Source organism: Ruditapes philippinarum, unplaced genomic scaffold, assembly GCF_026571515.1.
Source record: "Ruditapes philippinarum isolate M1 unplaced genomic scaffold, ASM2657151v2 ctg6288_1_1_1_1, whole genome shotgun sequence".
Lineage (NCBI taxonomy): Eukaryota > Metazoa > Mollusca > Bivalvia > Venerida > Veneridae > Ruditapes > Ruditapes philippinarum.
In genome coordinates this window covers 14,188-35,626 of record NW_026857232.1, presented here as the reverse complement: position 1 = coordinate 35,626, position 21,439 = coordinate 14,188, and the positions used below count along the sequence as shown (strand labels likewise).

At 35.3% G+C, this 21,439-nt stretch overlaps 1 protein-coding gene across 2 annotated transcripts; it reads left to right on the top strand.

Moving 5' to 3' along the window:
* Positions 1 to 2,207: 2,207 nt before the first annotated feature.
* LOC132749131 (betaine--homocysteine S-methyltransferase 1-like) lies at positions 2,208 to 21,048 on the top strand. 2 transcript variants are annotated; one of them, XM_060738826.1, is made up of 7 exons: positions 2,208 to 2,257; positions 4,227 to 4,417; positions 4,694 to 4,888; positions 18,770 to 18,881; positions 19,666 to 19,841; positions 20,327 to 20,408; positions 20,700 to 21,048. In XM_060738826.1, exons 1-7 carry the CDS (start codon positions 2,245 to 2,247, stop codon positions 20,981 to 20,983), a joined length of 1,053 nt encoding a protein of 350 aa, XP_060594809.1. In that variant the 5' UTR covers positions 2,208 to 2,244; the 3' UTR covers positions 20,984 to 21,048. The 2 variants fall into 2 exon arrangements, with proteins under 2 accessions (XP_060594809.1, XP_060594810.1); XM_060738827.1 differs by lacking the exon at positions 18,770 to 18,881 and adding an exon at positions 18,615 to 18,726.
* Positions 21,049 to 21,439: the final 391 nt, after the last annotated feature.

Here is a 21,439-nt window from a genome sequence, read left to right as displayed (position 1 = left end):
AGATAAAATAAAACTGCAAATGTCACCTCTATGTCACCGTTATAATAACTATTAAACGTTCCCCTTATTCACCACCGCAGCGTTTGACCCGCCGTCCCTGTGAAAGCTATGACCAGTGTGATATTAACTTTTGTTCAAGATGAACGACCATTGTCATTGGCTTAAATAAGTCGTTGCCACAAGATAAAACTCGTGGTCACGAAAAAATAAGTCGTGGCTACAAGATAATAACTCGTGGCCACAAGATAATATGTCGTGGCCACAAGAGAATAACTCATGAGCATGAGATAATAGGTCGTGGCCTCAAGATAATAGGTCGTGGCCACAAGATTAAACTCGTGGTCACGAAATAATAAGTCGTGACGACAAGATAATAACTCATGGCCACGAGATAATAAGTCGTGGCCACGAGATAATAAGTCGTGGCCACAAGATAATATGTTGAGGCCACGAGATAATAAGTCGTGGCCTCAAGATAATAGGTCTTGGCCACGAGATAATAAGTCGAGGCCACAAGATAATAACTCGTGGCCACGAGATAATATATTGAAGCCACAAGATAATTAGTCGTGGCCACGAGGTAATAAGTCGAGGCCACAAGATAATAAGTCGTGGCCACGAAATAATATAAAACGGCAAATGTCACCTCTATGCCACCGTACGTATGCTAGCAAATTAATATCAACTTACTGAAGTTACAGATGTAATATTATGCAAAAGGCGTTATGTCTTGAAAAAGGAGTGAATTATGCGTTGCTAAACTTAAGATACATATGGTATTGTATGCACGTAACTGACAGACACAACAGATCAAGCACAATTGCATGAATATAGAAAAATGAATTTGCTCTATTTATAGTGCAATTTGGTCGTAGTGAATCATAACATTTTGTATTGTAACTGCGTGTTGTTAAAAAGCTTTTTTCGATGCGCATATCGCATTAATAACTTTTCTATCTTGAGAAAATATTAGAAATGATAGTTTAACGTCTCAATTCAGACTAAAAGGGCGCAAAGAATAGAGGAATTGATAAAAGATTGACCTTGATTTTCTGTCAGAATGTTAGCCACTTTCATGATATTTCTGCAATCGGCGGCAGCATTTAAACAACGGCAGCGTTTTTCTTCGACCGGACCAGATCGAACGTCTGTAAAACTTTCAAGAAAAGACTCACGGGGTAGAAATTTGGCTTGCGTGACCCATAATGGATGAACGTCTATTTTAATAACACAAAATCCTGCCATTTAGTTAAAACTTGAGATTTTTTTAACAAAAACCAGACATTTTCACAGATTTTTCCGAAGCTGTCACTTTTAACCTGCTCAAAATAGTCTAAAAACAGGAAAAACGAGTCCAAAATTGCCTAATAGTATCTCCAGTTAATGGACAATAGTTTCATAGCAATTAAATGGGCCGTATCTGTGTATTATAATAATACCAACCAAAATTATAACCTACCTGTACCAAGCGGTAATTTCAGCTCTCTGCCATCTGCCATCACTGACGCCGGTAATACTAGTACTAATTATTCAGAAGATATTAAATCTTTGCAAATAAATTATAATTAAACTCTCTTTGCTAAAGTCGGTCAGCTGTGTACGCAGGTCATTGCACCAATGAAACAAAATCGTGAAATTCACACACCGAGATATTCACACTCCTACCATAAGTTACAGGAGACCTACTTCTCAGAGGGGTTTGACGCCCTAGACAAGTACTATGGAGATGGTAGAGAACATGATATAAAGTTCAAACAATGTTCACTTAAAGGCACATTATGTCTCTGACACGGATAAGTGTTTTCTTGTTTCGAAAGGGAAAACATGTTTGAATAATAGTGTAGAATATGTTAGATGATTGTTACTTTAAAAACTAGCGCTAAATGTTAACATATTTGTCACATAAATAGTGAAATGTAAACGAATTATTATTTTGACTTCCATACAAAGTACTATAAATCATAAAACTGTACATATTACCAAAAAGCAACAGAACAAAGGCGTAATTTAAGTAATTGGCCAATAAATAACTTTTTGGAAACTATAAAAGTACAACAAAAACTGCTTGAGAAATAAAATAAACGCATTATAAAATAAACATATTTTGGGCCTTTAATATCTAAGTGATGGATAAAACTTTATTGATAAGATCACGTTTTTCCTTCAAGGTCATCGCAAAAAGTGTTGCCCTATAACCAATGATAACGCTTTCACAGAGACATTGTCAGTTTAAAGAAACAAACAATGGCACAAAACGGTAACGAAAATTTTGCAATTAATACCATAAACTGTTTATAATGGTGTATGATACAATGCTATAGTATTTTGAAGCACTTTTTAAAGTGGATTTGAATAAATTTTATATTTGTGTGAAAACGATGCAATAAGTGTTCTTTAAAGTGATGGATGCACTTATTTTGACGCTGTGCGACAATAAACAGTTCTAGCAAGACTATAAAAACTGTTAATTGATGTCTCTTTAGCTAGTTTTACTTTTGTTAGTTATTATTTCGTTAGTGTGAGAATGATTTAATGTGAAAACTTTATAGTGGTGCGAGAGCTATTCAGGGAGTGATGTTTATAATGGTGCGAAAAGTATGCTGGGATGGATGTTTATAGAAGTGCAAGAGGTATACAGTGAGTAATGTTTATAACGGTGCAGAGATTATGCAGGGATGGATGTTTATAGTGGTGCGTGAGGTTTGCTGGGATAGATGTTCATAGTGGTGCGAGCGGTATGCAGGGAGTGATGTTTAAAGTTGTGCAGAATGTATGCAGGGAGGGATGTTCATAGTGATGTGAGCGGTATGCAGGGAGTTATGTTAATAGTGGTGCAGAATATATGCAGGGAAGGATGTTTATTGTGGTGCAAGAGTTATGCAGGGATGGATGTTCATAGTGGTGCGAGAGGTATGCAGGGAGGGATGTTTATAGTGGTGCGAGAGGTATGCAGGGAGGGATGTTTATTGTGGCGCGAGAGGTTTGCTGGGATGGATGTTCATAGTGGTGCGAGAGGTATGCAGGGACGGATGTTTATAGTGGTGCGAGAGGTTTGCTGGGATGCATGTTCATAGTGGTGCGAGAGGTATGCAGGGAGGGATGTTTTTGCGAGAGGTATGCAGTGTGGGATGTTTATTGTGGCGCGAGAGGTATGCAGGGATGGATGTTCATTGTGGTGCGAGAGGTATGCAGGGAGGGATGTTTATAGTGGTGCGAGAGGTATGCAGGGAGGGAATGTTAATAGTGGTGCGAGAGGTATGCAGGGATGAATGTTCATTGTGGTGCGAGAGGTATGCAGGGATGATTGTTCATAGTGGTGCGAGAGGTATGCAGGGAGGGAATGTTTATTGTGGTGCGAGAGGTATGCAGCGATGGATGTTTATTGTGATGCGAGAGGTTTGCTGGGATGGATGTCCATAGTGGTGCGAGAGGTATGCAGGGAGGGATGTTTATAGTGGTGCGAGCGGTATGCAGGGAGGAATGTTCATTGTGGTGCGAGATGTATGCAGGGAGGGAATGTTTATAGTTGTGCGAGAGGTATGCAGGGAGGGAATGTTTATAGTGATGCGAGATGTATGCAGGGATGAATGTTCATTGTGGTGCGAGAGGTATGCATGGATGAATGTTCATAGTGGTGCGAGAGGTTTGCTGGGATGGATGTTTATAGTGGTGCGAGAGGTATGCAGGGAGGGATGTTTATTGTGGTGCGAGAGGTTTGCTTGGATGGATGTTCATAGTGGTGCTAGAGGTATGCAGGGAGGGATGTTTATAGTGTGCGAGAGGTATGCAGGAATGCAAGTTTATTGTGGTGCGAGAGATATGCAGGGAGGGATGTTTATAGTGGTATGAGAGGTATGATTATTAAATAAATAAAATATTATATTCGTGCAGATTTCATTATAAATCTAATGAACTAGTTCAATAAAACAATATTATGCTCGCCAAAGGCTTACATTATATGATTTTATTCCACTCTTTGCGTAAATTTAGTATTAAATCTACTGTATACTTACTTATTCAATATCCTCTATATATTCGTTTTAATAGGCCTACATGCCTAAGTCATTGTACCGCATAATTTTCAAAATATACAACAAAAATGAATTAAATAAATAATTAAAAAAGACAATGAAATTAAAACTGCAGGGCATGCATTTAATGCCACTGTTTTGTATTTAGAATAACTAGTTACATTCTTATTTTCGTAAAATTGTTTTTGATTACAGGTTTACTTAAGCGGTTAGAAAATGGCGGAAATGTTGTCGTCGCGGAAGGATACATTTTTGAATTTGAGAGAAAAGGTTACTTGCAAGCAGGAACATTTGTTCCGGTTGTGACTTTAGAGCATCCGGAACTTGTTCGTCTGATGTATGAAGAATTTGTTCATGCCGGAAGTGACGTAGTATTAGCGTTTACGGTATGGTTTCTTGTTTTTGTCAATGTAGGAATTGACTTAAAATACCGGGTAGGGTTACTGGAGATTAGCGCCGCTTTACTTTTTTGCCCCAGCATAGGCATATAACACGACTAGAGCATGATTATGCACTATGTGTAAAATACAAATGGACTACAATAACCCTTCCGGGAGGCTATGTTACCAACCCTTAAAAATATTTGTAAACAATTCATTCTTTGGTCTTATATGATGTGATACGATTACTTTTGAATAGTCAATGCGTAATTTTATTTGCAGTACTATGCACACAGAGAAAAACTCCGTCTTATAAATCGGGAGGGCGATTTGGAGAAAATGAATATAGCTGCCCTTAAAATGGCTCGTGAAGTGGCAGACAAACATGGATGTCTGATGGCGGGAAATATTTGTAACAGTTCTGTTTATCTACCAGACGACAAGGAGTCACATAAAATCACGGAAGCAATGTTCAAAGTACGTGAAGTAGAAAAAAAAAAAAAATGAAATGTACATGTTTTTAGCTCACCAGAACCGAATGTTCAGGGTGAGCTTTTAGTATCAAAGGGGGATTGTCCGGCGTCCGTCGTCCGTCGTCATGCGTCAACAATCATCTTCTTCTCTGAAACTGCAGGGCCGATTTATCTCAAATTTTGTTTGTAGCATCCTTGTGACAGTCACACTTAAATTTGCTAAAGGGTCAACAAAGCTAAAAATAGAAAAACCTTTAAACTTGTTCTACTAGATTAGATGATGGATCATCAATTTAGCTAAAGCTAAAAATAGAAAAAAAACTTAGATCGTCTTCTTCTACTGAACTAATGGATGGATGAAACTTTGTCTGTAGCATTCTTATGTAGCCTTTATCAAGTTTCTCATATTAACTTGATTGGCCTCTTTTAGTAGCCGTTATAGCTAAAAATAGAAAAACCTTAAAGCATTTATTATTAATGAACTTATTGATGAATGATCTGTAGCATTCTTAGATAGTCTTTTATCAAATTTGCTCATATTAAAGCTAAAATGCCTTAGGCCATGGCATTTCTTCAAACCATAGTTTAATGAAATAGAACAACTCATGTTGGAATGTCTCTATATATATGTGAACATGTTGTTGAGTAATGACCTGTTGCTGATGAAATTATTTGATGTTATGGCCTCTGGCAAGAAATATGATATTTATGAAATAATTTAAGCACATTATAAGGACATAATGATAAACAAAACCCTGTAATATTAAATACTTTATAATGATGATTTTAAATCGTAAATGTTTTCATTTTCAAAAAAGGTAATACTTAATTGGAAAGATAGTATCCAGCTATGTAAAACAGTAAATGCTAATTTTTTTGTCAAGTAAGAATACTTTTACTATTGGACTATGTGATTTGTATCTGAACAGTAAACATATCTGCATTTGTACTAAGACCCTGACCCCAAAACTTTGTATAGGACAAAAATATTTCTGGTACTTTAATTTAGTTTTTTGTCATAGCATTTTTGTCACAAATGCAATCTTGTTAAAGCGTATAAAGCTATGTTGAACATCAATATTCACAAAAACGAATTCGTCACACGTGTGAAAAAATTCGCTCGGATTCCTCACACGTGTGTGTCAAGTTCGTACCCCAAGATCACCAAGTAAGATTGCTGGTAGATTGTTATCCCCGCCGATAAAATCGGGATGTTTTTGCGTTGTTCGTGTGTGCGTCCATCGGTGCGTCCCAGTTTCGTTACCGTGCTAGTTCTTGAAAATTAATGGCTAGATTTCAATGAAACTTCTTTATCAAGAGGAGATGAGATTATCGATGAGGTTACCGGGTTCGACCATTAGACCCAGAGTTATTAACCCTGATTAGTTAAAATAATATACCAGGAAGTATTTTCGTTTTCAGGCTTTTTCTTGAAAAACTATTGGCTAAATTTAAGTGAAATATGATGTTGTACTGTGAAAAAAGAACCGTGAAAATAACAAGACGTAATAACCATAAAAGCATATAAGAAACAGAAAATCTGTTCATTTCAGTAAAATATCGTTTGTTATTTCATATTTGAAATCTTTAATCTTAAAAATTAAGAGAAGTCGTCAAATTATCAATTTACTGTTAGGCACGATTGGTCTTTGAATCTGAAAAAAATTACCGTGCAATATCATTGCACAAACTTGAATGTACTAAGTGCTAGAAACTGAACGCTTTTTTTTATTTTTCTTACAATTATTCAAGCTTGAGGAATGCCAACTATATCATATCTTATACACATCTTTTCAACACCTTTGCATTTATATAGCAGTGTGGCTGATTTGGTACGCTTTTGTGCGTCTAGTTGGCGCTAGCGGCACCACAACAAAGAGCCAAACGGCGCGATGTCGGACTTTCGTCTCAAGATTATGATGTACATTGGAAATCTGTTTTGCAAAATTTCATATTTATTTAACTGATCACTTCCATTTTTTAAGAATTATCATTTTGACTGTGTAAAATGACCTGAAATTGAATAATGTTTAAACAGTTGTAACTGAAACCATGCTAAGACTCACATCTCATTGTTATTTTTTGTATATATTTCTGTTTTTAAGTGTCCTAGTTAATCTTTGTTAAAATTTTTAAGAGAAATAATTGCTTTAAGATTTTGTTTCATTTCTGAAGGATTATTCCTACAACAGTGTTGACAAAGTTTTTCTTGTAAAAATTGTGTGTTTTATATATGACTGTGGATGATTCTTGCCATCATATGTAGTCTATATTGTTATCATATTGTTTATTACAGTACATGTATACATAGTCACAAATATGATCCGTTATGTTTAGTTATATTTTATAACGAATATCTTAAGGCGTTGTCTAAAGCTTTATATCCGCTGCAACTTATATTGTTTGAATGTAAAATAGAGAATTTATCCATTTTTGTATGGCGCATGCACGAGCTAATTGCTAAACTTAAAATAGCAGAATATTTTGTTCAGGAACAGTATATTCTCTTTACGTACAATATTCATGAGACATCCTATGTAACAACGCTTTTTAAAATCGACCTTAAGATAATGGAAGCAATATAATTTTAATGTTGATAAATTTTATAAAAAAAGATAGTTCGTAAGATATAACTTTATAATAGAAAAATTACGAATTAGACAAATGATTTGCAATTTCAAAATTTAATTTATTTGTAATTAAAAAATGACCAGACTGTTTCATGATTAGATAATAATCTAACATTTTAAGAAGAATATCTGGGAAAAAGTGTTAAATCTAAAATACTTTTTTATAAACAATTAGACTGGCTAAATATACGAGTATACCAGTAAATGGACCAGTTGTTGTTTTAGGTTTTATTTATACTGGGCGCCGGTTTCCCATATGTCCCAGACTAGTCGGCCTCTATTACGATTGCTGGTCGAAGAGCCTGCAACGGAGGACTTATTCGCCTGCAACGTCGTCGATGTCGTAGAGCCGCGACGGAGGTCTTTTCATGCTGTCGTTTGTCGTAGACCTTCTCTAGGACCCAAATCCTCGCTTCTTGAACAATGATTGACAATAGAGGAAAGGCACCTCTTCCGGGAGCAGCAGCTCTCTTTAGGGCCACACCCCTCGCCGTTGGTTAGGTCATACCAGCTAAGTGACCTAACTAGGTCACCCATCTGGTGTGACCTATGCCTTCCGAGCGACGTGCACGCCGCGAAGGGAAGTCGGAAGTCAGTGTAGACAGAGTGTAGATAATAGCTTTCACACCTTATGGTATTATTTGTGCACACACACACTAATTTTCACCCAGTTGATTTGTTATCATAGTTGGCATAAATTTATGTAAGTACATCATGACTATGTACAGTTAAATTCATTCAGTGACATTCGACACTAGTGTATGAACATTGAACATAAAATGTCAACAACGTGAAAAATCTTGGAATTGTATGATTCTACCAAATCCTAAATACAATGTAAATTTCATACTTTATATTAAATGAGTTTTCAGTAATGTTAAATATGAACAAAACTATAATTTTCTAACACAAGTTTTGCAATAGAATATTAAGACTCTTTAAATGTTAATTTTTACTGATATTTGACAGACTTAAATGCCTTGTTATTGTTATTGTTACTGTACTGTTAACTGTTATAGTTATTTTACTGATACCGTTCTGTTATTGTTCCTGTAACCAACTGTTATAATTTCTGTTACTGTTCCTGTTCTGTTATAGTTATTTATACTGTTCTGTTATTGTTCCTACTTTCTGTTATTTACTGTTACTGTTCTTTTACTGTTCCTATTTTGTTATTGCTATTTACTGTAACTGTTCTGTTACAGTTCCTGTTCTGTTATAGTAATTTACTGTTCCTGTTCTGTTACTGTTCCAGTTTTGTTAAAGTTATTTTCTGTTACTATTCTGTTATAGTTATTTACTGTTACTGTTCTGTTATAATCATTAACTGTTACTGTTCTGTTATAGTCACTGATCTGTTACTGTTCCTGTTCTGTTATTTATTTTACTGTTACTTTTTTCTGTTACTGTTCATGTTCTATTCTACTAACTGATCTCTTACTGTTCCTGCTCTGTTATAGTAATTTACTGCTACTGTTCCTGTTTTGTTATAGATATTTACTTTTACTGTTCTGTTATTGTTACTGTTCCTGTTCTGTTATAGTTATTTACTGTTTCTGTTCTGTTATAGTTCCTATTTAGTTATAGTTATTAACTGTTAATGTTCTGTTATAGTTATTCGCTGTTACTGTTCCTGTTCTGTTATAGTTATTTACTGTTACTGTTCTGTTTCTGTTATTTTATAGGTTTTTTCTGTTACTGTTCTTGTTCTGTTAAAGTTATTCAATGTTATTGTTCTTTTACAGTTCCTGTTCTGTTCCTGTTCCGTTATAGTTATAACCTGTTTGTGTTCTGTTATAATTCCTGTTTTGTTATACTTTTTACTGTTAATGTTCGGTTACAGTTATTTACTGTTACTGTTCATGTTCTGTTATAGTTATTCACTGTTAGTATTTCGTAATAGCTATTCACTGTTTCTGTTCCTGTTCCGTTAAAGTTATTCACTGTTCTGTTCTTTTACAGTTCCTGTTCTGTTCCTGTTTTGTTATAGTTATTTATTGTTCCTGTTTTGTTGTAGTTATTAATTGTTAATGTTCAGTTACAGTTATTCACTGTTACTGTTCTGTTACTGTTCATGTTTTGTTCTAGTTATTCACTGTTATTGTTCTGTTATAGTTATTCACTGTTACTGTTCAAGTTCTGTTAAAGTTTTCACTGTTACTGTTCTTTTACAGTTCCTGTTCTGTTACTGTTCCTGTTTTCTTATAGCTATTTACTTTACTGTTCTGTTATAGTTATTCACTGTTATTGTTTTGTTAATGTTCTGTTATAGTTATTCACTAATCCTGTTCTGTTATAGTTATTCACTGTAAGTGTTCTGTTATAGTCATTCTGTTTTTGTTCCTGTTTTGTTATAGTTGTTATAGTTATTTACTGTTACTGTTCTGTTATTGTTACTGCTTTTGTTCTGTTATAGTTATTTACTGTTACTGTTCCTTTTCTGTCCTAGTTCCTGTCATGTTACTGTTCCTGCTCTGTTATAGTTATTCACTGTTAATGTTCCTGTTCTGTTAAAGTTATTCACTGTTACTGTTCTTTTACAGTTTCTGTTCTGTTACTTTCCTGTTTGTGATAGTTATTTACTGTTACTGTTCTGTTACAGTTAATTACTGTTAATGTTTTCAATTACAGTTATTTATTGTTACTGTTCATCTTCTGTTACAGGTATTCACTATTACTGTTCTTTTATAGTAATTCACTGTTACTGTTCCAGTTCTGTTAAAGTTATTCACTGTTACTGTTCTTTTACAGTTCCTGTTCTGTTACTGTTCTTTTTTGTTATAGTTATTTACTGTTACTGTTCTGTTATAGTTATTCACTGTTACTGTTCTGTTACTGTTCTGTTTTAGTTATTCACTAATCCTGTTCTGTTATAGTTATTCACTGTTACTGTTCTTTTACAGTTCCTGTTCTGTTATTGTTAGCTTTGTTATATTTGTTATAGTTATTTACTGTTACAGTTCTGTTACACTTTCTGTTCTGTTATTGTTACTGTTCCTGTTCTGTTATGGTCTTTTACTGTTACTGTTCTGTTTCTGTTCTGTTATAGTTTATTTTCTGTTACTGTTTTTATTCTGTTAAAGATAATCACTGTAACTGTTCTGTTACTTATTTATGTTACTGTTCTATTACTATTCCTGTTCTGTTAAAGTTATTCACTGTTACTGTTCTCTTATACTTACTGTTCTGTTATAGTTATTCACTGTTAATGTTATGTAACTGTTCTTTTAAAGTCATTTACCATTACTGTTCTGTTATAGTTCCTGTTTTGTTATAGTTATTTACTGTTACTGTTCTGTAACGTAGTCAAACAGTTAAAGTTACTTTACTTATAGTGTTTCTTTGATGTTTCTATTTCTTACTTTTACTTGCATTGGTTTTCTACTACATCTATAATCATTTTATTTCAGCATCAATGATTTATAACTGTGCTCTCGTACAGCACTTTGAAATCTTTAAATGTAATGTCATGTGTTTACTGTTTTTGTAAAACTTCCTGTATTGTTACAGTTTTATTACTATTTTATAACTTACTAACATTAAATTTGTTAACGAGTAATTTTATAAACATATTGCAGGAATCACGTGACAGAAACATTTGATCAACCATACCGTAAGAACACTGATGATTCACTAGAACATGGATGCTGACCAGTGATTAAAGAACGGTGCCCTTGAATATTTAGCTGTTCAACAAGTATTTGAAACAATCATTTCTTTGCTTTTCTGGATAACCAGGGTTGAAAATACATTATAACTTGCATTCGGAGGTATGACACTTCGTATATGTCAAGTTCACAAAGGTCACATTAGTTAGGACCAAGTTGCCGATGTCGTCCTTCATGTCGTCTGGAGAAGAATTCGCCACATAATCGGCATACATTTATTTTCTAAAATCAGATAAAAATTTGACTGTAAAAAGTTAGTTAGTTAAAGTGAAGTGTAAAAGAAATCTTTTATCAAGACAAGGTGTTACATAAATGAGTAAAAAATTACGAAAAATATTGACCTCACATCTTTTGGAGGCTGTATAACAAACAACATATATCTGTGTATGCAGTATCTTGATTTTTTTACAGAGTAGTGGCGACATATAGGGATCACTTCTCCGTCGTCTGTCTGCCTGTCTGTCCGTCTGTCTATCCGTCAGTCCCTCCGTCACAAAACTTGTCCGGACTACTGCTCATAAACTACTGGTGCAATTTCATCCAACTTTTTCAGGAATGATCAGTTCCAAGTCTTGTTGTTGATATTGTCAGCATTTTCCGGTTCAATGATTTTTGGCCCTTTAATATTTTTTTTTTTAAAAGTTTGTCCGGACTACTTCTCTCATACCACTAATGCAATTTCAATGAAACTTTACAGGATTGATCTGTAGCTCAAGTCCTTGCGCATATTGCACGGGTTTTCCGGTTGAATAATTTTTGGCCGAGTTATGACCCTTTGATAAAAAGGAGTTGTTTTTTCTGTGTGTTGCCAGATACACAAAAGCTTGTCCGAACTACTCCTCCTAAACTACTGGTGCAATTTTATCCAAACTTAACAGGAATGATCAGTACCAAGTCTAGTTGTGCACTGTCCTTCTGTCAGAAAACTTGTCCCAACGTGAAATTGGCCATCATGAGGCGACACATGTGATCACTGATCGCTCTTGTGTTCAAAATACCGGTTATAAAGTGTTCGCGGTATCAATTTTTCTCATTTGCGCGCATTGAATGACCCCCTTTGAAAAAGTACTTACTCTTTAAAATTGAACCCTTTCTATCGAAGCGCAACTCTGAACTGTTACATTTTTAGCTCGACTATTCGATAAGAATAAGTAGAGCTATTGCAGTCACCCGAGCGTCGGCGTCGGCGTCGGCGTAACCACTTATGTTAAAGTTTTTGTAATAGTTCAAATATTTTCAAAGTCCATTGACATATGGCTTTGAAACTTTGCACACTTGTTCACCATCATGACCCCAACCTGTAGACAAGAGGAGGTAACTCTATCAAGCATTTTGACAGAATTATGCCCCTTTTTCGACTTAGAATTTACATTAAAGTTTTTGTAATAGTTCAAATATTTTTCAAAGTCAATTGAAATATGGTTTTGAAACTTTGCACACTTGTTCACCATCATGACCCCAACCTGTAGACAGGAGGAGGTAACTCTATCAAGCATTTTGACAGAATTATGCCCCTTTTTCGACTTAGAATTTACGTTAAAGTTTTTGTAATAGTTCAAATATTTTCAAAGTCCATTGACATATGGCTTTGAAACTTTGCACACTTGTTCACCATCATGACCCCAACCTGTAGACAGGAGGAGGTAACTCTATCAAGCATTTTGACAGAATTATGCCCCTTTTCCGACTAAGAATTTACGTTAATGTTTTTGTAATAGTTCAAATATTTTCAAAGTCCATAGACATATGGCTTTGAAATTTGCACACTTGTTCACGTCATGACCCCAACCTGTAGACAGGAGGAGGTAACTCTATCAAGCATTTTGACAGAATTATGCCCCTTTTTCGACTTAGAATTTACGTTAAAGTTTTTGTAATAGTTCAAATATTTTCAGAGTCCATTGACATATGGCTTTGAAACTTTGCACACTTGTTCACCATCATGACCCCAACCTGTAAACAGGAGGAGGTAACTGTATCAAGCATTTTTATTACTATCAAGCACTAAGAATAGTCGAGCGTTGCTGTCCTACTGACAGCTCTTGTTGATCTTGTTCCCACTTGGCCCTTCCTTGGCTCCGCCTATCAGAACTTCAAAAGCATCGCCGAACTTCGCAGATTTGAAAGGCCCAAAAAAGCGTTCCTTTTTGAGGGAAAGGCCCCAATCGCTAATTTTTTGGGTTGGGTTTTTTCCCATCTGGGGAAAGTGGGGGGCCTCTTTTTTGACTGCTTCAGCTTTTTTTTCCTCTTCCCAGCTGATCCATCGGTGTAGGCTTGATCCATGAGTGGTGTGGATAGCCCTTAGCTGAGTGATCATGGTTCCAATGTCCTTCCCAGTGTATGGGCTTTTGAGTGTTGGATAGCGACAGGATTTTTGTGACAGGATTTGTGACTTGTTCTCAACTCTGGGACATCAACTCTGATTGTTGGAGTGTGTTGTCTAGGGATCCATGTGTCTGGGTGAGTGGTTCTATGTCTGGTCAACTCCACTCCCTTTTCACGATTCAGATCTCTGACAATGTGACTCAGGCTTTGTCTTTTGAGTCTGCTTTTGGGTCTGCTCTGGAGTTTTGAGTGGAGCGGATGGGATGATAGTCTCCGTGCTTTTCTCAGAATGTACTAGCACCTTGCATTGCCTTCTTGACTCTAGCGGTTCGAGGTTGGCTGTCTTTTCCATTTCTGCAACCGGTGTTGTCTTCATTGCCCCTAGGATGATGCGTAGCCTGAGTTCTGGACTTTGTCAAGTTTGCTCTTAGTGTTTTGGAGGCTGTTGTCCATGATGTGGAGGCGTACTCTGCTGATCTGTCTTACTGTGCCAGTGTAAATCTGTTTCAGGATTTTTCATTTGCACCCAGGTTGTGCTAGCAAGCTTTTTCATAATGGATAACTTTTTGATGGTTCTTTCTTGAAGTTTGTCCTATGTGTGGGTTCCAAGTTAGACGTGAGTCGAGTGTGACACCAAGGAATGTTGTTGTTTCCACTTGGGGTACTGAGATGTTGTCCAGGGTTAACTTGATTTCCTCCTTGGGTCTTGATAGTGAGAAAAGCATGGTGACTGTCTTGGTTTTGTTGATGTTTAGGGCCAACCTGTCTGTCCATTCTGCTACCTTGTTCACAGCTGTTTGGATTCTAACTGTAGCAGTACCTACACTTGTTTCTGAGCTCCAGATAGAAAGGTCGTCAGCATGTAGGGTGTTCGACACGCATCTTGGCAGGTTGGACACAAGGTCGTTGATGTATACGAGGAACAATGTGGGGGATATTACTCCTCCTTGTGGCACCCCTTCTCTGCGATATAAAAAGAAGGGGTGATAAACAACATAAAAATGCAACATCGATTAAAAAAACAGAATCAGTACAACATCTAACGTTCTCGGAAAAGATTCCGCGGGAATTTTTAACGGACTGCTCTATTTACGGCTGATTTCTCACAGATTAATCCATAGAAATGTGTTTTGTACTAATGGTAACAAAGGCGCAATACTATACAGTACGTTTTTTTATTATTTAGGGAAAAAGCGCGTGACACAATTGCAAGCTGACTCAAATCATGGCCCGGAAGTGTACAGCAATAAACTCTTTCTCTCTAGTCCAGGGTTTACAGATGTCGATTCATACAAAAAATTTAGCAATATGCGCAGAAATTGGATAGGGTGAGGTGGGGATGGGGGCGTGGGGATTGAATTCCTTTCACTTTATGGCCTTGGCCATTCTAAGCATATTTAGAAGTTATAGTTCGGACAATTCAAATTTTGGCCTCCTTTAACATAAAAAAACCCACTTACATGTGTGAAAAATACGTACCGATATGTCTAATATTTTCTGTGAAAATTTCGTTTATACTAAGAGGCGGTTGAAAAATAGGGCTTGAGAATTTCACAGCACTTTTTTGTGCCAAATTTGTACGAACTTGTCACACACGTATGAGGAATTCGAGCGAATTTTCACACGTGGGTGTGAATATTGAGGTTCAACAAAGCTATGTATCTGATGCAAAAATTATTGTTTGAATTTCAAAAAAAAAAATACTTTCGAAATGCTTGTATGAATTAAATATGGTAATTCAGTGCCTTAAAAGCGAATAGTGCATGCACAAAATTATTGCTAAACGGATAAAACCCTACTTTAAATAGCAAAATACTGTTTTGTTGCAGACATTTTTATTCTGTTTACGTACATTATCCATGTGTATTAAATAATAGAGACATTCTATGTTACAACTTTTACGGGAATCAACCATATAATAATAGAACCAATATAATTTTACTGTTGATAAATTTTGTATAATTTCTCATAAGATAAAAAAATATACCCGTAAAGCTAAGTAACAATAAAATAAAATCAGCTCTAGAATTTGGACACCCATTGATTGCATAATAATGCTATTAATCTTTCTGCAGGGTATTTATTAATAGGTCAAGCATAGAATTTTCCCAGGCCTAATGAAAGATTACATTTGTTTTTTGTACCTTACTAACGAAGATGAGCTTGTATGCTCAATTTTCTTTATTGAATTTTGTTAAAAATTTATGTATTTGTTTTCCAATTTTTGTTGGATTTGATTCAAACTTGGAGGAAGCACATTTCAATAAATTCTGGGACACACTGTTGAACCTGATGTTTCATGTGCATATTTGAATTTTGGTATCAGTTGAGCTGTAATTGATATTTTTAAAACCATTTAACTTTTTTTCCTTTTTTTACGTAATGTCTTTGAATTTGGACCAGGATTGTAATTTCTGATGGGAATTGAATTAAGATAATTAAGATATCAACTGACTACTTTTGATATTTATGATGTCATTTGACCTAGTTGATCACGTTTTTTGATGTACCTACTTGAAATTTGGACAAGGGATTTAATTTCAGATCCTGACTTGAAATTTGATATCAACTAGCCTACTTTGGATATTTTTGATATTGCATGTATTAAAAATTTGTTGTCCCAAACTATATACTTGAAACATCTACACCTTACACATTTTGCATGTGACATTTTGTGTATTCATTCACAAAAGTTATTTAAAAAATGTTCCATCAAAATTAACCCTGCTGTAGTGGTCATTTATTATGCATTTATTTTACATAGTCTCATAGGAACACACTTTCAACATAGATTATTTTTAACAAAGCCTTTACAAAATATTAGGACAAATATTTCAATTTATATAGTGAATGATAAAATGATAGGTCAGATGAGTGATCTAGGGCCATCTTGGTCCTATTGTTTATTATGAAGGAACACAAAAAAATCAAGTGCTGTAAGTATATTACTAGAGGGGTGAGTTTAAGTTGAGCTGGACTTGCCTTTCGGCAAGTTCAATACTGAAAAACAGTTGTTCCTGGTGAGCGACTCAGGGCCATCATGGCCCTCTTGTATTTTTAAATGGTTTTATACTGTTTTGTTGTTTTATTTTTGATTTTCAATATTAAGACCAAATTTCCCATACATATTTCCAATTCTTTCCTGTGTCCTAAAATATTTTAAGAAAAATATGGAGTGCCAAATCTTTTTAACATTATTAGTCTCGATAAAAACGTAAAACCCGCATAAAACAATTACTGTTGAAGTGTTATTAACTTATTATATGTGTTACTTTATTTGGAACTTCTGGATTTTCTACACTAGGATATTGATGATCATAACATTTGCATAGTATTAAAAGAGTAAAGGACCAAAAATACTTCCCTGAGGAACACCACAATTAACAATTAATCGAGTTGATGAAACATGCACTACTTGTACATGTATTCTGTGTAATAGAAAGAGCACCGAAATACGAGGCTATCTGATTTGTACGAGGGGGCGTAGCCCCCGAGTATTAATCAATTTGCCGAGTGTTTTGGTGTTCTTTCTCTTTTGTATCATAGTCAAACATGAAAGCACGTTCCCTGTTGTCACAATATCAAACTCCGGCAAAAATGAACCAATGAACGAACATCTGAATATGACATTTCTGTCGCTTTCCCTTTCTCTGCCGTCACAATATGTAAACCCCAGCAAAAATGAGCCAATCAATGGGCATGCTCTGGAGTGCGGGTAACTAATACCCGCACTCCAGTTAACGCACTGTGCATGTATATGTATACGATTTAACCCTGACACATTTTCAACAGAAAGGTCTCCAAACTATGATACAATATTAAGATATGATATAAACCAGTCTGTATATATTGGTTATTCTTTTCCACAAGGAATACTATGATCAACAACATCCAAAGTTTTTTCTTTCAAATCAATCATTATCGTTCAAGTGATTAAACCTTTGGAATTATTCAATCTAATATGATATAACAAACGTATATATGAAGCAAGTATCAGTTGAATGTGAACTTCTGAAACCAGATAGGTATTCATACATTAAATTGTTTTAAACAAGATATGATTCTGAGTGAATTCGTATAAATCGCCGAATCGAATAAGAAAACAATATTTATTGACCAGTACTGGTACGGATATTTAACCCATTACTTCATATACACGCCTTTTAACGCCTTTTTCACCCCCCCCCCCTTTTTTGTTGTCTCAAATGATGAAAAAATGCCTTATTTAGGCCCCAAACACTTGTTTTTGTTTGAGAAATGTTGTTAAAAAAAGTGACCTCTTTTTCGGCGCGGCCCCCCAACCAAAAGATACATCAGGGGGTTGCCAGAAGGGGGATGTGCCCCCTTCTGTTTGGGGGGTTTGAAGGTGGGCGGAGTCCCCCTCATCGCCAAGAAAATTTTGGACTTGTGAGAGGCTATGAATGACCCCAGAATGATCATAAGGGAACGTGTAAGCATCGCTGAAAAGCATTTGACTCTATCTCAATCCATTGAGAAGTTGCAGCACTTGAAATCAATTTTGATGGAAAAATAAACGCAAAATAGTGATTTTTGGCAATTTTGAGATGTCCCCTCTTTGCCATGGTCCCTGAGCATGTTGTTGCAAGGGCAATGGTCCAGTCAACATTTGTGCCAAGTTTGATTAGTGTTGAAGCAGTTTTTATAGTATTATAGCAATTTGAACTTGTAACGGGAGACTTTTCAATGAAAACAGCCATTTTTCACAAAATGCTCATGAAGCAATGGGTTAAATGAAATTCTATGCCTGCAAGTCTCAGCCTTCTTCTAAACGTTGTAGGATAGAGCTTTCATGTATAAGAATAGCCATTGATATGAGTTCATAAGGTTCAAAAAATAATATATTTATGCACTTCCATTTTCTTCCCTTAAACTATTGCATCCTTCACATGTTCAAATATTACTAAAACATTTCTTAGCCGGAAACTTTTCTAATCTGGAAACTTTTCGTCTAGTTCGGACGAGTTCTGATTAGACAGGTTCCACTGAAAATGGGAAAAAATATTGTTATACTCTCTTTAATAAAGAATACAATGAGAAGTTTTTTGTATGATTTAATTTATTTATCATGTTATTTTCGAACTAACAGGAGCAAATCGAACTGGCTGTACAGTACGGGGCTGACTTTATTGTTGCAGAGACATTTAATCATTTAGGTGAGGGAATGCTTGCACTTGAGTGTATTAAGAAATACGGCAACGGTAAGCAATAGTTCAGTTATGCATGATATTTTTGCACTTGCAGGAGCAAATCGAACTTGCAGTACAGTATGGGGCTGACTATATTGTTGCAGAAACATTTTCTCATCTTGGAGAGGGAATATTAGCACTCGAGTGTATTAAAAAGTACGGTAATGGTAAGATTTTTATGGTTAATTATTTTTCTAGATGTTTGAAGATATGTTCACTTTAATCGAGATCATTAAGTCTGCGAACTGCTTAAAGAATGGTAAATGTTTCGTTGTTGTTAAGGTAGGTAAGTCGGCGAATTGCTTCAAGAATGGTAAATGTTTCGTTGTTGTTAAGGTAGGTAAGTCTACGAATTGCTTAAAGAATGGTAAATGTTTCGTTGTTGTTAAGGTAGGTAAGTCGGCGAATTGCTTCAAGAATGGTAAATGTTCCATGGTTATAATGGTTTTCGTTTCTAGTCAACTACGTGTAGTTTGCAAGTAAAGATAAGCGTAACAAACCATTCTCTCTTACCTTTTCCTGCTTTGTTTCTTAAATGGTTTCGCCAAACTTCAATTGCCAAAACTGTTCTTCATTAATTTTGAATATATCCAGATGAAAATGTGTTGTTGGTCAGCCAACCGTATAGAGCAAGGTCAGAACATTGAAATGTTTAGAGGAACTTTTGCTGAAAATTTGTTAACAGTTTCTGTGATTACAACACGCCTCCAGAATTATGTAAATTGTTTCAACGGTAGTAAATGTTTTCAAATGTAAATTTCCAAGCTAGTACGCAAAATAGTAGGCTTTATCATATTTTGCACAATTTATCCAAAGGAATCAGAATACGTATTTATACATTTTTGTAAAAATATCAATATAATTTTTTTTATTCAGATATTGTTTACTCAACTGGAGGCAAGCCGCTTGCAGTCATTTTTATAATACAGTTATTCGTGTTTTTGTTACAAGGTGTGCCTGCCGTGATAACGATGTCACCTCCGCCTACTCATTTTGTGGACGGTGTGAAGATCGCCGAGGGATGTAAACAGTTGGAGGACGCCGGGGCGGCAGTTGTAGGCCTGAACTGTGGTATGGGACCTGAAACCATGTTACCATTGATGAGGGAAATTAGACAAATATGTAAGGTATGTTGACATGTAGAGAAAATAAGTATATTGCAGAATGTTCTTAACACATGCGCAATCTGTATGGAATATGGTCCTACGCAAAATCAGTAGCAGACGAATGAAAACTATATATGTGTAAACAGAATAAAACCTTTCCGAACAAAATATTATGGTGCAATTTTAAGTAGTTTTTAAACAGTTAAGCAAATTTCTCGTGCAAGCGCCATTCAATCAGATGGAAATATACCAACATTTTTCTTTCATTCAGGCATTTTGAAATTATTATTTTTAAAATTCAAACAATTCTTGACCTTAACTGTTCACTCTAAAGACATATGCTGGACTCACGAAATAATACATGTATAAGATGATGTTTTAACTTTTTATATTCTTTGTCTATTTTGCACGGCGTTTAAAGTATTATTAATTGGGTTTCACCGATTTCAAACACGTTTTAATGTAAATTTAAAACGGCAGTAAATTTTCTGTCATTAAATTCGCAGGGTCCAATTGCTGCTTTGCCGGTGACATACAGGACTACACCTGAAGAACCAACTTTCTTCTCGCTGACCATTCCAGGATCTAGTATGTTTTTATTTGGCATTTAAACATCTGAATATTAACAAATAAATTGCCACATTCTAACAAAAACTTTATAATTTGTAGTTCATTTAAATATTAAGTACCTTTGCTAGAAGCGGCACAGCCAATGAACAGAATTCGCAAGGAGATGCTATTTTCTATGGTTGTTTATTTTGTTTCCTCGATAAAAAAAATGAAATCCTTAATTTGATGTGAAGAAGATTGTTTCAAACTAGTAAAATATTTGTGCTGGTAAATTGTACGGTTATAAAGTTAAACCATGTTATTTTCCAGAAAAGCGAGCGTTTCCGTTAGACCTGTGCGCATGTATCTGCAGCCGTCAACAGATTGCGGAGTTCGCCGAGCAATGTAAAGAAATTGGCGTGCAGTACGTTGGTCTGTGCTGCGGTAATTCAGCGAACATGACCCGCATTGTTGCCGAGGTGTATGGTCGTACCCCACCTGCTAGCAAGTATTCCCCGGCTATGGAGAAACATTTCATCTTCGGAGATAAATCTAAGTTTAAGAGCGGCTTCACTGAAGATTTGAGAACACATGTTGGAGGACAATTTGATTAGATCTTTTTTTATAAGTAATAGACATTTAACAGGTTATTTTGAAATTAACTTTTAAAAGACATTAATTTGAGTGATGTATTTTTTTTTCAGAAAAACTTGTAAATGCTATTTATCATTTTAACAAAATTTATATACTTGATCATGATGTAGAATCATTTACTAAATGTGAAATAAAACCTTTTTGTGAAATATTTTCAATGTTAAATATGTATTTCTAATATCAACTCAGGGAAGTTTAATTATAATACTGATTAGTTTTATTTGCGTACATTCATATTTTAGTTCGAAGGTAATGAAATCTTATTTGAACCATTTAAGAAGTCGCTTACTGGAACTAACCATGTGTAACTATCATTAAACTTTTTTATTTTGATATCTGTCTCATATCTGGAGATTTTCATTGGACTGTGCACGTTCTGTGTCGATTTTTGACCAATCATATACCAGAGTTTAAGC

What these genes read in the sequence shown, in the direction of transcription:
- LOC132749131 (XM_060738826.1), top strand. An exon ending in TCACGGAAGCAATGTTCAAA is followed by an intron (nt 4,889 to 18,769) that starts GTACGTGAAGTA and finishes TTGCACTTGCAG; the next exon opens with GAGCAAATCGAACTTGCAGT. An exon ending in TATTAAAAAGTACGGTAATG is followed by an intron (nt 18,882 to 19,665) that starts GTAAGATTTTTA and finishes TTTTGTTACAAG; the next exon opens with GTGTGCCTGCCGTGATAACG.